The following is a 16768-nucleotide window of genomic DNA, read 5'->3' on the forward strand; positions in this document are numbered from 1 at the left end:
ACCCCCGTGACCCAAAATGGAAGAAGCGGGTAAAAAATAATGGATGGACGAATTGATGGATACATCAAACTTTGTACAACAGTTGGCTTTGTATTAAAAACATGTTATTTTAAAAAGTATCAAAGCAAACCATGTCCAAGTATTAAGTAGAAAGTACAGAATTATACAATAATTTGCTGGATAAGTAAATGTAATAAAGTGCTGCATACTGACAGTTACGGAAGTGTTTAACGTATCAATGACACACGTCTGATTTGTTATATATCACTGGGCACTTTTAAATGGGTATACTGAAGTTTTTAAGCTTTTCTAGTGGATACTCCGTATACCTGCGTATCGTGTAGACTACTCCACTGATTTGCAAGTTTTGTGTTCTTTGGGAGGAAACTCACACATGGGGAGAACATACAAACTCCAGAGTCCAGGAGGTGAAGCTACAACCTCGCTGTGACACCCAGTTTTAAATATGTGATATATATTATTTTTATTTATATATATATATATATATATATATATATATATATATATATATATATATGTTCGCGTTGTATCTCAGTGCAATGCCAATAAAGTTGGTAAATGTTTCATTTTCCACCTCATGTATGGATTTTCTGTTTTTTGTCTTTGGGACTACAGAGTTGTGTGAAAACTGGTCACAGAGACTTCAGGCACAGTTTGGGCTAACAGCTTCGAGTAAAGCTGAACTGAATGTTTATTTGATTTCAGTTACAAAATTAAAGTGTAAACGCTGTTAAGTTTCACAAAACGAGTGTATATACGTGGGAATGTGTGTGTGATGCTGCAGTAAACTCAGAAAACTCAATCCACTAACAGGTAAAGTAAACCGGGTAAAACATGAATAAATTATGAGGTGGATTAAAATACTGGATGAAGCTGCCGACCCTGTGGTGAACCTGAACCCAGACTCTGGACCTGTGGCACAAACACTTACAGCTGCAACACTAAAACGCTTGAGAACCTCAAAATGATCACACTGATGAGTACAGCTGTTATTTTTTATTTGACATATTTGCAGGTGATTCTGTGATCTCTTTAAAAGCTCTCTTCTCCACATACTTCAGCTTCAGTCTCCTCTTGAACCTAAACAACAATGAAGAGTAAAAATGTAAGTTTTACTCAGTCTTCATCTTTAAAATGTCACAAGTGTGGACTGTTTAATGCAAAAGTAAAGTGGAGGTCCTTACTTGGCTCTTTCTCTGGGTTCAATGAGGTTTCTTTTCTGCAGGCTCTTGAAGCGGTCTTTGAGGATGCTGCCCTCTGGCTGCAGAGACACCACATTACAACAATTAGGGAGACAAACTCAAGACAGACCAAACTCTCATAATGGATGAACGGGTCTCAGAATTAGTTACACGGGATCCAAAAATGCATCAGTGTGTCAAATGTACACATTTCAAACGGAACAAATCACCTGCTGGGAACAGATCAGCTTGCCTGTGAATGTGACTTTTGAGACTTTCTTGCTGCTCCAGATTCACGCACATAATGCTGCGTTCAAGGCTGATTAAAAGCTGGGACATCTGAGCCTTACCAGATTTACAGAGTCACTGGGGAAAGACACATCTCTAACTTGGCCCAGTAGCTCAAAAGCCCCATTTTAAAGCACACAATGCATTGACATTACTGGTTTTTAAAAATGTTTGACTTTATAGCTGAAATAAACAATTTAAAATGTCAGGAAATATACATATTAATGGAAAACTTTATGTTCCTGGTTTTTCCACAAGAACAACCAACCAACCCATTTTGGGATGTTTATTCTAGCTGGAGTCCACAAAAAAAACAAATATTTCCCTCCTGTAGAAAAACTCCAGAAGAAAATATTACAAACCGAATTCCAAAAAAGTTGGGACACTAAACAAATTGTGAATAAAAACTGAATGCAATGATGTGGAGGTGCCAACATCTAATATTTTATTCAGAATAGAACACAAATCACAGATCAAAAGTTTAAACTGAGAGAATGTATCATTTTAAGGGAAAAATCTGTTGTTTCCAAATTTCATAGCGTCAACAAATCCCAAAAAAGTTGGGACAAGTCCATTTTTACCACTGTGTGGCATCCCCCCTTCTTCTTACAACACTCAACAGACGTCTGGGGACAGAGGAGACCAGTTTCTCAAGTTTAGAAATAGGAATGCTCTCCCATTCATGTCTAATACAGACCTCTAACTGTTCAATCGTCTTGGGCCTTCTTTATCGCACCTTCCTCTTTATGATGCGCCAAATGTTCTCTATAGGTGAAAGATCTGGACTGCAGGCTGGCCATTTCAGTACCCGGATCCTTCTCCTACGTAGCCATGATGTTGTGATTGCTACAGAATGTGGTCTGGCATTATCGTGTTGAAAAATGCAGGGTCTTCCCTGAAAGAGATGACGTCTAGATGGAGCATATGTTGTTCTAGAACCTGAACATAGTTCTCTGCATTAATGGTGCCTTTCCAGACATGCAAGCTGCCCATGCCACAAGCGCTCATGCAACCCCATACCATCAGTGATGCAGGCTTCTGAACGGAGCGTTGATAGCAACTTGGACTATCCTTGTCCTCTCTGGTCAGGATGACATGGCGTCCCAGTGTTCCATAAAGAACTTCAAATCGTGACTCATCTGACCACAGAACAGTCTTCCATTTTGCCACACTCCATTTTAAATGACCCCTGGCCCAGTGCAAACGTCTGAGCTTGTGGAGCTTGCTTAGAAATGGCTTCCTCTTTGCACTGTAGAGTTTCACCTGGCAATGGCAAATGGCACAGTGGATTGTGTTCACTGACAATGCTTTCTGGAAGTATTCCTGAGCCCATTCTGTTATTTCCTTGACAGTGGCATTCCTGTTTGAGGTGCAGTGACGTTTAAGGGCCCAGAGATCACGAGCATCCAGTAGAGTTTTATGGTCTTGACCCTTACGCACAGCGATTGTTCCAGATTCTCTGAATCTTTTGATGATGTTATGCACGGTTGATGATGATAACTTAAAAGTCTTTGCTATTTTATGCTGGGTAACACCATTCTGGTATTGCTGCACTATCTTTCTGTGCAACAATGGTGGAATTGGTGATCCTCTTACCATCTTGGCTTCTGAGAGACACTGACACTCTGAGAAGCTCTTTTTATACCCAATCATGTTGTCAATTGACCTAATTAGTGTTAATTGGTCTTCCAGCTGTTTGTTATATGCTCAATTTCCTTTTTCCAGCCACTTATTGCTACTTATCCCAACGTTTTTGGGATTTGTTGACACTGTGAAATTTTGAATCAACATATTTTTCCTTTAAAATGTTACATTTACTCAGATTAAACTTTTGATCTGTCATCTATGTTATATTACAAATAAAATATTGACATTTGCCATCTCCACATCATTGCATTCAGTTTTTATTCACAATTTGTTTAGTGTCCCAACCTTTTTGGAATCCGGTTTGTATTTTCCAGTAGTTGTTGCAAAGGAAGAATGACCTAAACCAGGACTATTCAACCAAACTGCTCGGAGGCCACAGTTTCTGAAAGCCAACAAGACTGAAGTCACCCATGGGCCGGAAATGGCCTGCGGGCCACCAGTTGAATAGTCCTGACCTAAACCCTTTGAGAAGTTCATTTCAAATGCATTGGTCAAACAGGAAATTATATTTTTCTGCTTATTTTTTCCACAAGGAGAACAAATTAATTTTTTGGACTATACATGTGAATATCGAGGTTATGAGCTACTGGGCCAAGTTAGAAATGAGTCTTTTCCAAAGAACTCAGTAAATCTAGTAAAGCTCAGACGTCCCAGCTTTCCAGCAGCCTTGAACGCAGCATTACGTCTGTGAACCTGGATCAGCAAGAAAGTCTCAACTCACATTCACAGGCAAGCTGATCCGTCCACAGCAGGTGATTTGTTTTGACAGTTTGTAAGCGTATCACATTCCTACTTGTGCATTTTGAAATGTGTACATGAGAAAAGCCGTTAAAGCGTTTGTGAATCTTGTGGTTTGCTTGTAAATTTTTGTAAGCAGACAGATCTTGTACACTTGTGACTACTTTTGAGATTAATTTATCTCCATCCACAAGTCTCAGTAAGGATGTGCACAAAGTGATAATGGTGCTAACAATCATTCTGCAAGTAATGATTAAATGAAACTAATGATTCAATTAGCTAATATGCTATAAACTGCCAAAGATCAACTTTATGGTTTAATATTTGCACTGAGTTTAGCTCACTGTACAGTAACCTGCAGGTCTACTACAGATATAAATCCAAAAATAAAACAATAAGAGCTGGTGACAACACTTCAAATATAAATATCCGACACTAAAGAGAGAAATACGCACCTCGATGGACTTCACAACTGTAAACAGTGATATTATAGAACATTTGATAAATATTTGTGAATTTGGATTGATGGTGTTCTGTCCTTTTCACTTCTTGTTAATGTTTTGCAATCTAAGATTAAAGCAAAACTTGGTTGTCTGTATAGAAATCGATCTTTGTTGGTTGCGAAACACCATTGTTGGAAAAAAATTTTTACAGACGATTTTAAGGGTGTGCTTCGTAAGCTGGACACAATTGATCAGTTATTGGCTCCGTTACAAATGTTCCTCTAAGAACATGTCATTGCCACCTCTACCCTGTTAAATGATCTTCTCTACATATTTGTTGTGGAATTCATTGGTTTACCCTCATTTATAAGACGGTGCTGGATTATTCACCTCCATATGTAACTCCTCTTCTGCAACTAGCACCAGTTTTGAAGTATAACACTCGATCCTCAGTATTTGTGGTTCAACAACTAAAGATCAAGTCTGGCTTTGTCTCTGCTGCTCCATCTGACTGGAATCTGCTTCAAAAAACTTTGAGTCTGACCTCACTCATCTCAGTTTCTAGTTTTAAAAATCATTTAAAAGTTGTTTTTAAAGATCCAGCAGTCCCTCGCTACTTTGCATTTTGCAGACTAGCTCTATCTCAGCTTTTCAAAGTAAGTTTGGACATGACACACTTGGATGATTGATGGATGAGCTGCACGATGGGCATGGATTTTTTATTTAAAATTAATTATTTTAAATTATTTAGCACCTGCGTTCAGCCCACGCGTGCAGGGAGAAGCTTCCTCCTACAACATGTCATATCTACGATCTGCAGCGGTGAGGTGGGCGTGGCCGAGAGCGCAGCATTAAAATAAACTACAACTTGTACTACTATTCCGAATTGGCGGTTTTTCACTTATCACGGGGCTTCAGGATTCGGCTCCCCCATGATAAATGAGGGACTACTGTATTTGCAAATGTTTTCATGTTTAGTAATGTTGTCGTTTAACTCTGACAATGAACTGTTGACATAATTTGTGTTTCCTCGTTTGTTATTGACTACAGTATCTCATGGTTTTGCCTTACTTCCCTTCCCATGACCCTACAAGTCCCTGTTGGTGCTGCCAGGCCAGCTCTGTAAATAAGAATTTGTTTGTAGTGTTTGTGTCTGGTTAAATAAAAGTGAAATGAAATAAAGAGGAGGACGAGGGAGAGAGACAGCTGTTGAGAGGAAATGACTAAATATTGTATTGCTGCTTTGAAACTTTTATATTTTGACCCTATATGTGCTTGAGGGAGTAGTTTTGCGGTGGGGGTGGGATTAAGATGACGTGGTGTGATTAGTGCACAGAGTTGCCAGAATCATCTAACATTTAAGCTTTTTAAAAACTAATCTGGAAATGCTGGTGGACACTCCTAGTACTGGGAAGAAGGCGTTGGCTGCAGCAGAGGTCACGCTGCTCGACTTTCCTAGAGAACGTTCATCACTGCTCGATACTTGTCACAGACCAACAGGTGGAGCTCATAAAGAAAAAATTTCTTACAATTGTCTTCTTCCTACACGATAGGTTCAGTCTAAGACTGCAGAAAAGCATGTGGTGTGAAGCCAAGCGCTATAAGGGTAACATTAAATAAAATAAAGTTAGTGATTGTTAGCGACGTACCTTGAGCTGTCGCAGAGAGCCGGCCAGCTCGTCGCTCAGCTGAACCTCCAGGTCTGGAGCCTGGAACCTAAAACCACAAGATGCAGACATTTACAACAGATACAACTTTGTGTTTTATGGTTTGAGCTAATAAAGTGAATTCAAATATTTTTAAATTAAAAAATTGATAAAATACTGAGCACTTTTAATCTCTGTACATCTGCATCCGTGTGGACGTGAATCAGGGAGCATTTCAGAAACGACATCACGACTTGTTTTGTAAATGTTCGCACTTTGAGCCCAGAAACCAAAACCTCAACGACTGCTTTCACCTTTTTTCTACATCCGTCTCATTTGATCCTAATCCTGTAGCCATCGAACTCAGATTAGGATCTGAAATCTTCATGATGTTAAAAATAGATTCTCTCAGCAGCTAATGGTGTCGTACGGACATTTAAAAGTTTTTGTTAGCATCTTAAAAGGTTTTCATATAAAGTAATAAAAATGTTCCTATAAAACAGAGCAGTGCAGACTAAGCCTGAGACACAGCGTTGTGTTTAGGTCCTGTAGTAGTTGTGTGTGTTGAGATGACGCTCGTCAGGTGAAGCTCTTGATGAATAAATTAAGGTACATACTTGAGCTTCCCGAGGCGCCTGGGCTGAGCTTTCTGCGCCTCCTGCTTGGCCTTGCGCTGTATCTGTTTCTTCTTGGTCTTCTGTTCCTGCTGTTTGATGGAGGCCTTGATGGAGCGAAGCTGGAAGAGCTGCTGCTGCTGGGTAATCTGATGCCTGCTGGACAGCCGCTGCTGCTCCTGGAGTCGGGTCAACGAGAAGAGAAGCAGAGTGACTTTCTGCAAGACTTCACATCGAACAGCAAGACTTTCTGATTTTACGCACGAAAACAAAGGCTCTGAAAGCAAATGCATCACAAGAGTGCTCCATACGGCACGTTACACACCTGTTGACAAACTTTTATACAGCAATCTACGGCAGTGGCCCAGACAGGCAAATACATTGTACAGCCTTCTCAATAACTTCTTGAGTAGGAGGCCAACAGCTCAGAGTAGCAGGCAGGAGTCATTTCCAACATCAACGCAGCAGAACTCTGCTGACTGAAGGGCTCGAGTCGTTTACTAAACCTGATGAACTAACTCCTGTTAGTGGTTAACTATTTTTAAATTAAATACAAATTCACTGTGTGTCAGCATCAATATTCAAGTTTCCCCTTCGTGTCGGTCCTGTTACTGCCGCAGTCAGGAGCATCAGTCTGTCTCTGACCCCCCTCGCCACCTCCGTGTGCCTTCTGAATGGACCGAGGCAGTCGGAACACTTCACAGACCCGGACTGAGACGTCTTATGAACCAGGAGTCTGGGAGATCTCTGCTTTCTGCAGACAAGTCATGTGTGTGTGTACGAGTCATGACGTGAACAGCTGAGACTTGCATTTAGCATCTTCCATTTAACAGGCTTCCTTCACCTGATTAATAATTACTGCATAAAGAGTCAAGCCTCCCTGTATGAACAAGATGTAAAGACCTGGAGCAAAACTCATTTCTGCTGGAAAAGGGCGTCGCCTAATTGGAAATTTTTTAAACAACTTTGCATTAAATTTATCTTCCATCCATCCATCCATTATCTTTACCCGTTTATTCCATTTTGGGTCACGGGGGTCGCTGGTGCCCATGTCCAGCAATCACTGTGCGAGGGGCGGGGTACACCCTGGATGGGTCGCAAGTCCATCACAGGGACACATAGAGACAAACGAGACAAACAACCATTCACTTTCTCACTCACACCTAGGGACAATTTAGAGTTACCAATCAGCCTAACATGCATGTTTTTGGACTGTGGGAGGAAACCGGAATTTAATTTATCTTCTCTAAGATAAATGTTTAAGAGTTTAATTCAGTCATGTTAAAAAATAAAAATAAAAACAATCATGATTCGGGACCCATAAAAAAAAAAATAAAAAAAACTAAAATTAGCACAATGCACCCTCAGATGATAAACAGCAGTTGAAACTTCACATTGTGTAATTATTTAAAGACGAAATGTAAAATCGGTGTGGGGAAATTACAAGTGCACCACACAGCTCAACAGCTCGTCATACCAGACCGTTCTGACAAACAATGCAAACTTGAACATGATTGAACTTCAGCAGCAAGTGAATCATTGAGTTATTAGTCAAATGTCAAACATTAGAAGTTGTGAAATGAGTGATGATCAATATGAGTTGATCAAACCAGTCTGTGTTCATCGTGACCACTGTCATCAAGGACAGTGAGGGTCCATCTGATTGTAATATAACAATATATCTTTAGATCTTTTATACCTTGTAGCTTTCAGTAATTACACACGTACCTTAATTTTTTCGACTTTTTCTTTCTTTCTTTGTCGTTCGGTCTTCTTCGCAGCCACTGTGATGGCAGACACGGCCCCCTCGTCGCCCTCCTTGTTGATAGGAGTTTCTGCTTCTTCGTCACCCTCCTCCTCGATCAGACCTTCCACCTCTTCATGCAGAGCCGTTTCCTAAAAATAAACAGAAGGATAATTCAAATAAATTTTAAAAGTCTGCTTCAAAATTAAGCATCTGCACGAGATGGTCCTCGTCATCACCTGTGTAGCTTTGTCCTCGTTGTTGACAGCCAGCTGTTTCTCTATTCTGTCTTCTTCTTTCTTATTCTTGACCTCCACCATGTGAGCTTCCTGAAGCAGCGCCTGGTTTACACACAGATTTGTGAGTAAAGTATTGTTTTATCAGTGCATGAAGAGGTTTTAAAAATGTTTAATCCGAATGCTTACCTGGTGGGAGAAGAAGTCGGGGTTGTAGGATCCACCGGGGGCAATCACCTCAACAGCAGGGAGCACGGATGGCTTCTCGTTCAGCTTCTCTGGACGCTGGCCCAAAATTAAACGCACAATAATGTTTACAAACAGGCACCTAATGTCAGAGAAATAAAACTGATCAGTGCTTGGGCTCACCTTAACACGCTTCTTGCCCGTCTGTTGAAGATACCAGGGATCAGCCGACTCTTTGGCTACAATAAAAATTTTTAAAAAAAAACCTCAACATCCTGTAGCAACATGTTTATTCAATCTATCCAGAAACTGGACTGGAGTAGTTTTTCTTCTGTCCACATGTTTTAACAAAAAAATGGTGAAAAACTACAGCCCGATTGATGTATCGTAGGGCAGATAGGGCCAGTAATTTAGGCTGATAGACGTTGGGGGACCTATCAGTGATAATGGTCCCATTATGCGTCGATAAAAGCACTTCTAATTTTCACCTCTAAAATGCTGGAACCAGCTGTAATTGCGCAACGTATCCAGCAGAAGGTGCATGAAGACTTCTTGCAAGTCATGATCTTTCACTCAAGTTTCACTTTCAGCACAGCTGAAGCAGGGAGCAATACTGTGTAGCATATTTAGCTGAACAGAGCCTGGCAAATTTATTTGAACTAATTTGTTAAACAAATCAACAATAATAAATTCTCTTCAATCCTCCAACCTGCTTGTCATTAGCCCCGTGCCTCTCAAGTTAGCAAGCTAACATTTAGATAACCTAGCATAGGTTATTGCCTCGTAAAACTTTATCCAGGACGATTAATCTGACGTAGCTGTAAAATATATCAGTGTCAGTTACATTAACTTTGTCGTCCTCAATGAAATGTACTGTTTGTCTGAAATCTTTACTTCTCTGCAAAGAAAAGAAACACGGTCGAAATTAATTAGACCTTCACCATACATGACTGAATAATGAACAGGGAAGGTGTTCGTGTGATTTATATTTTTCTAACACACTTGATAACTTTATGGTGAATAGTGGAGGATAGAAAATGTGAACGCACTTTATGAAGACTTTATGACCAGTGCACCATTTGTGAACCTAGTGTGGGACTAGGTATAGCGTGGATTTGCTTAGCTTCATGATTTCAACACAAGATGATCTGTGTCTTGATCCTGTATGCTCTACACTGGTTTGTCGTCATTATCTGCATCCTTTTTTGTCTATATTCTGATTTACCTCATTTTGTATTTTGCTTTGTGTGTTACCTGTTGTTCTGTCTGTACAGCACTTTGGTTGGCCTTGTTGCTGTTTTAAGTGCTTTATAAATAAAGTGGTATGGTATGATTGTCAAAAGCTGTGCTAAATAAAAAAGCTCGGCTCCACTCACTGTTTTTTTTATTTTAGATTCTTAGGGGTGGATAAAGCTCAGATATTATCAGCCATTATATATTATTGAGCATGCATCAGGATATCAGCCATTATAGATAATCAGTGGTCGCCTTCCCCTCCCAATATCAGTATTGGCAATAGCCAAAACTTCCACATCGGTCGTGCTCTATGAAATATCCATGTGTGCCAACTGACTGAGAGCTTATTGACATGTAAGGAAACAATGGATTCCTTATGGGAGGCTGGAGTGGGTACAGAGTCCTTAAGGAAAGTTTTAAGTTCACCATGACTGTGTGCAAAAAAGTAAGCAGGACTTAAAAGTCCCACAGCTTTTAGTGTGTAGTCTGGTCCCAAAAAAACAACATGGCAGCTCATGTAAACAGTCCTGACACAACATTAAAAGATCTTTCTAAAGCAGTTAAAGCCCTATTTTGTTTTTTCCCCCATTCATAATTTTAACTTTGGTATTATTCACAGCAACAGGATCAAGACATATCAAGACAGAGAAAAAAAGCCAAGAGCTTTGTTGTTAATTTGGTTTTCAGAGCACAAAACAAGCTGCTACCTCACAATTTTGCATCATCTGTGCCATTTCTCCTGTCCACACAAATCCTCCATAAACCAGGTTTTTAGAAGTCTTTCTGTTTAAAGTGTTTCAAAAATTATGTGTGGACAGGAGGTACAAGAGCAGTAGAAAATCTATGAAATAAAAAGTATCCAAACTAGTAAAGACAAAGCTTCAAACTTATCAAATATAACATGAAAGCAATTCCTGCTTTAAAGTGTGTGTGTGTGTGGGGGGGGGGGGTGTTATAATACAAAAAAGCTTCCCTATTTTTAATCAGTCCTCAAAAAAGTACATCTTTGTGCAAAAGGCAGCCTGGTTTTATTGATCAAACAGATTTATTAACAGGGTCTAGAAGCAAAATGTGGATAAAATAAATATGTAACATTTATGACAAAAACTGCTTTAAATGTTGTAAACAAACATATTTACACTCAGCAGCACCTGTTTCTCCACCTGCCAGTTTCTGATGAATCTCTACAAACTGATCATTTCATCTTGTCCATCATACTTCCTCAGACCTTACAGCTCCATGCTGGTTTTCACAATCCCATTAAGAAATCACTGGCTCATCAGCAGAAACACATGAACTCTACTCACGCTCTTCTCTCCATATGTTGTAATATTCTCTGTCTGGGTTGTTGTTGGCCTCTGCCACGGCCTTTTTGACCGTCCTGACGACAGGCCGTCTGTTCAGCAGCAGCTTCTGCCTCCGTGGCACCACGCCTCTGGCTGCCAGCTGCTCGGCCTTCTGGGCGATGCGGCGGAGTTTCTTGGCATTGGGTTGCTGGTAAGCCAGCACACTGGTGGAGGAAACGAAACAAGAAGGGTGATTAGTCGATTTACTTAGCATGCGCGCACAGTGTGCACTAGGGCGCGTGTTTTAAAATCCTCAGATCCCAGGACCCTGTTCACACAACAGTGACCTGAGCTCCTGTAGGTTGTCTTCACATTTCCCCAAGAGGAAATACTGGGAGCGCAAGGATGAGATCATCACAGGATTCACACACAGCCCTCACACTTCATTATACAAGCAGCTTTATTTTAAACCATTTACTCAAATCAAATGTCGCTTCCTTCATTCAGACTGAAAAACAACGAGAACGGTTAGGAGCATGTTGTACTTTTTGTTTTTATTTTTTCCTGATAAAAAGATCACAGCCACGCACAAAGTCCAGGAGAAGATCACAAACTTCACCTAAACTGATGTTCAAGATTAACTTTTTGTTTGTTTAAAGTTATTTTATATTTATTTTTTTTAAATAAGGGGGCGATATTATAAGAATTTTTTTCATCTTTCTGCACCCCTTTCATTCAATGTTTTTCTTTTTGATGAATTTGTTTTATTTTGGTTCTTTTAAATGGATGAACAAATGAAGAAATAAATAAATAAAAACTGAAGAATGTGTGAAGGACATTATTTTGTGTTTTGTGGAAAGTGACTGAAATGTATTTGGGTCACTCAAATACTTTTATAAGCAAGAATGCAACGTTTTAAATAAAGTTTACTGAAAGATTAAAAAAAAAAAAAAAAAAAAGAATCCAGAGTAGAGCTGGACAATAAATCGATATCAATATATGTCACAATATACTTTTTGTTTAATAACGATGAGATGAGTTTCAAGCACATTTTTGATATAATTACAGCGTTTCACTGACGCGTTTCTTTTTCTGTTCGGGTTGAAGCGGCCGCTTCAGTTTCAACCAGAACATAAAAAGCAGTGACACAATAAGTAAGTGCGTGGTGACGTAGACATTACACAGAGCTCGAGTCCAGAAGGCGGTAGCAGGCTAAGCTAGGCTAATCTCCAGTGCACATTAAGATTTTGCTTCAAAATGAGCGCCCATGACCGTCAGAATGTGACTGAACAAGCTTCACAAGCGAAGAGAAGCAGATGACATCACTGATAAGAGAGGAAAGACTAATTAGCCGGTGTGGAAGTGGTTCGACTTTCTAAGATCTGATAAACTGCAGGTTTCAGTCAGAGTGCTGCAAAATGTGACGGAGAGTCGTTCCAACTAGCGGTGGGAACATCTAACTTGTTCCATCTGAAGAGTTTCCAGTCCATAGAATATGCTGAGAGTCACAAGATGAAGCACAATAAAAGTTTGAGCCAACGTGTCCCAACATTTAAAAGGTGAACATTAATTTATTTGCACAGTTTTTCTGTGTCGTTATCGACCGAAATAAAGAAATATATCGTGATAAAAGTTTTGGCCATGTCGTCCAGCCTTACCAGAGATAAAATCAGTTTGGAGTATTTCTAGATTAAAAGGATGAAAACACAGTGAAGAGCCAGTAGTCTGCTGAACTGGAAAACAGATCCAGACATTTGGGTTGTTTACAGTATTAAACAGTTATCAATAGGTGGCCCAAAGCCATTTTTAGTCAGATTAAGGAGTGCTCTGGTTCATTAAACCTGTAGTTTTGTACTCGAGACTCTGACTGTAAACTTTCCCCCTACCCAACCATGAACAAAAGGTTAACCTTCTCGTTTCCCCACAAACGTTTCAATCAATATCCTGACTTCACATTCATTAAACACATATGGATCTTACCAATTAAGACATTAAAGTGCAATTAGGTCTTCAGCCTTGAAGCAAAGAATATTAAAAATGATTATTGTAGGTGGCCACCAATCTAAGATGACAACACCTTAAACGGTTTGCTCTGGTGCAGAAGTATTTGTTGTTGCTTAAACTCAGTTCGACTTTCGCAGACTCACTGTTTCACGGGGTTTCAACATAAGATTGTACAGGACACATGACCAACCAGAACGTTGTGCTCTGTATCCCGGGCGCTGATTGGCTCAGTAACTGCAGCATCAGTCTCTCTTTCTCTGTGCTCTTTTGTGAAGAAGCAGCGCCAGGAACTCCCCATAATTATGTTCATCACTAGAACGAAGAGATCTGGGCTTGTAACAACTTAATATATATACACTAAATACTAAAATAAATATAATGTCCCTACCTAGCAGATTTTCACCTATCACTGGGGTGATGTAACCCCCGCGATAAGTGAGAGACTACTGTATCTGGTGAGTGGTAGTTGAGTCCTGCTGATGATTAAAATGACAGCTAGCCTTGTCGTTCATTTCCATTCGATCCAGAGTTATTCAGAAACGTGGTTCTTGACGAGTGCATTGCTGCCTCCCACCAGGTACGAACCAGATCTAAGAACTGACCACAAGTGATTTGGTTGCCAAAATAAGTCAGAGGTGTGAACGTAGTCTAAATACTGACTCTTTAACAGGTGGAACGCGAGAGTCGTGTTGAAGAATCAGGTCAATCCTCAGAGGACGTGATGTTTTCCCTTTTCTCTTCTTCCCCTCGTCAGGTTCTTCTGCTTCATGTAGAAAAACACAAAGATTGATTAGACATAAATAGCTTTAAAGAGAAAATCTGATGGGACAAAAAACTAGTTATTCACACACTGCTACTAAACAGCACTTTTATAAGTACAAAGAAATATCCACCTTTCTGATGAGGCTTTTCTGGCTGTCCAAGATCCACAAAGAACAAATGCTCATCTGATTTCTCAGACAGCAGACCCCTGAAACACATTAAAGTCACATGTTTAAACCCGAGAAAACAGCTACTCCTCCACCTAATATTCTGTTAATGTGTAGCAAGAAAAATACTAATTCATCCACAAAATAACTGCAGCAAACAAGAGGTCAAGTTACTGTTTTACCTTGCAGTGATAGCAACACCGTTTAAAATAGTCACACTGATTTTAGATACACCAACAGGTCATTTGTACACAGATTACTGAATTATAAGAATGATGAGTAAAACATCACAATGATGTGAAGAGCCCAAACCAGTTTCTCCCAACGGCAGGCTGACACTTAGTACAACCCACTGCTATGACTGTTTTAAAATCATGTAAATAACGCGTTAAATATGAATAGTACATAACAATAAAGTCGTTGTTGGAAAGTCTGAGGAGCATAACTTTACGTAAGCTCACCCTGTCGTCCGCTCTTGATGCCGGACGTCCTCTAAAAAACCCTCAACATCTGTAATGTCGCAGAATTTGTTCCAGTTCTTCTTCTTGTTCTTATTCCCACGTTTCCTCCGACTGCTGGCCAGGTCTGCGGGGTCTACGGAGGCTTTTAAAGGTAAAAAACCAGGCTGAGAAGCCGCCACGCGCTTCGCCCTCCTGGCAGCCGCCATTTTGAAGAAATGAAAAAAAAAAAAAACGTATTTTTCTAACGTCGGCGCGGGTGGCGCCACCTGCTGGCCGGAAGCTGTAAACGTTGATTAAATGCCAAAATAAATATTTTTTTACTTATTTTACAGCAAAATTATATAATTTACAAAAATTTCTTTATAACAGTCATCTTCTTATAAATTAGTGACCAAAAACTGTGAAAAATAGTTATTGATGTTTTGAAATTATATTAATGTTAAATTTATTATATTTAAAACTTTAAAAAGTTCGCTTTAAAAAAAAAACTTAAAATACTTTTTTCTTATGACTCTTGATTTGGTGTGGTTAATCAGTTATTCGATTACAGCTATTAAAAAAGTGCAATTTCTAAAAAAAAAAAAAACAAAGTTAAAATAATGCGAAAAATAAACATTTATTAGTAAAAACCAGTTAAACATTCAATTCTGTATGTTTTATCACGAACTGATGTTGTTTATGTTGTTTCTCTGAGTGCCAGATGCATCATGGGTAACGAGTCCCTTCTTGCCTTCCTTTGATGATTTTCTTTTTTTTTCTTCCTCCCTTCGTTTTATTGAGAACAACGCTTTAAAGACTGAAGACTAGATTCGCATTTTACAGCCGATATCTTTTACTAAGTTTCCCAAGGTACGTATCAATATTTAAATAAATGTCCACTCTTCCATTTAATGTCATGTTAGTATTTATTTTTTTCGCTATTTTTCGTTAATCGTCGACGAAAAATGAAGCGCAGAGCTGTCGGGCTATTATCTGCCTGCTCTGGGAGTCGGGGACCTGAAGAGAGAAGCACTTGTGATCTCCGTTCAATTCGATTCGAAAATGCGCCAAAAGTTAGGACTCGTCTGACGAAATATTGTTCGCCAACTGATTCCCTGACATGTGTAGTGTCATATTCAAAAATAATATTCCGGTTATAGATCGTAGTTTTTATAATCTTTCGTCGTTTTTATCGTCAAGCTCTTCGTTTGCGACAATTTTTTTTCTTCCCCGTTTACATTCTTCCAGCCAACGGCCAGCCATTACCGTTGGGTGCGTTGGTTTGCCTACAGCGGGCAGCCGGTGCGGGCGGGGTCACATAGTTTTATGTTAAAATAGCTAATTCGATTCAAGTTACAAAAGCCCTATGCACAACCGGAGAGCCTGGTGTGAAGAAACGAACGTACCTCTATTTGGTGCGCAAGGGCGTGGTTTGTAGGATAAATATCGTTTTGTGATTGGTCGAGAAGTCCACAGCATGGCGCCTTACGGCCTTGTATACACAATTTGATTGGCTAAGGCGATTAAAGCTCTCATCTCATTGGATGGTTTTGCTGTCATTCTCCTTACAGCCATTACATAAGCTACGTTAAGTATTCTGTATCTGGCTTCACATATTTTTTGGCTTCACATATTTTTTTTAATCAATTAAACTGAATTGGGATGATTTGTGCTGACTTAAAAAAGAGAACATTAAGTTTTATCTTTCACATAATGTACTGCTTTGCTTTTAAACTCAAAGTCTTGTTACGCTGAGGCAGACTTTATTTGTTTGCAGGTGATTTAAAACAGCCATGGCCCGTACTAAGCAGACTGCTCGTAAGTCAACTGGAGGCAAAGCTCCACGTAAGCAGCTGGCTACCAAGGCCGCTCGTAAAAGTGCCCCGTCCACTGGAGGGGTCAAGAAGCCCCATCGCTACAGGTGTGGGATCACCTTTCTCCAGTTCATGCTATCATAAATATATATATCAGGGTTTTTTTTTACATTTTATGCGAACCAAGTCCTTTTAGAGTTTAGTAATGCATAGATTTAAAAATGTTACAGTCCAAGAAAGATGCTGATGCTCATTGCTTCCCTTATCCAGGCCCGGCACCGTGGCTCTGCGTGAGATCCGTCGTTATCAGAAGTC

General features: G+C 39.7%; 1 protein-coding gene and 1 long non-coding RNA gene across 4 annotated transcripts; one reads left to right on the forward strand and one right to left on the reverse strand.

Annotated features, from left to right (window-relative positions):
* Positions 1-1002: 1002 nt before the first annotated feature.
* Positions 1003-14897, reverse strand: nop53 (NOP53 ribosome biogenesis factor). Of its 3 annotated transcripts, none has more exons than XM_037678068.1 (12): positions 14661-14897; positions 14164-14240; positions 13931-14030; positions 11288-11490; positions 8928-8983; positions 8748-8843; positions 8562-8663; positions 8307-8474; positions 6582-6757; positions 5968-6034; positions 1206-1282; positions 1003-1101 (listed from the first exon to the last, which is right to left on the reverse strand). In XM_037678068.1, exons 1-12 carry the CDS (start codon positions 14864-14866, stop codon positions 1011-1013), a joined length of 1419 nt encoding a protein of 472 aa, XP_037533996.1. In that variant the 5' UTR covers positions 14867-14897; the 3' UTR covers positions 1003-1010. The 3 variants fall into 3 exon arrangements, with proteins under 3 accessions (XP_037533996.1, XP_037533995.1, XP_037533997.1); XM_037678067.1 differs by having other exon boundaries at positions 13931-14033; XM_037678069.1 differs by lacking the exon at positions 14164-14240 and having other exon boundaries at positions 13931-14014; positions 14745-14897.
* Positions 14898-15382: 485 nt separating this feature from the next.
* On the forward strand, positions 15383-16768 carry LOC119410536. Its single transcript, XR_005186850.1, has 3 exons — positions 15383-15509; positions 16417-16560; positions 16724-16768. It is a non-coding gene; the product is annotated as an uncharacterized LOC119410536 (long non-coding RNA).

This window comes from Nematolebias whitei, chromosome 6 (assembly GCF_014905685.2).
Source record: "Nematolebias whitei isolate Nwh7 chromosome 6, NemWhi1, whole genome shotgun sequence".
NCBI classification, from domain to species: Eukaryota; Metazoa; Chordata; class Actinopteri; order Cyprinodontiformes; family Rivulidae; genus Nematolebias; species Nematolebias whitei.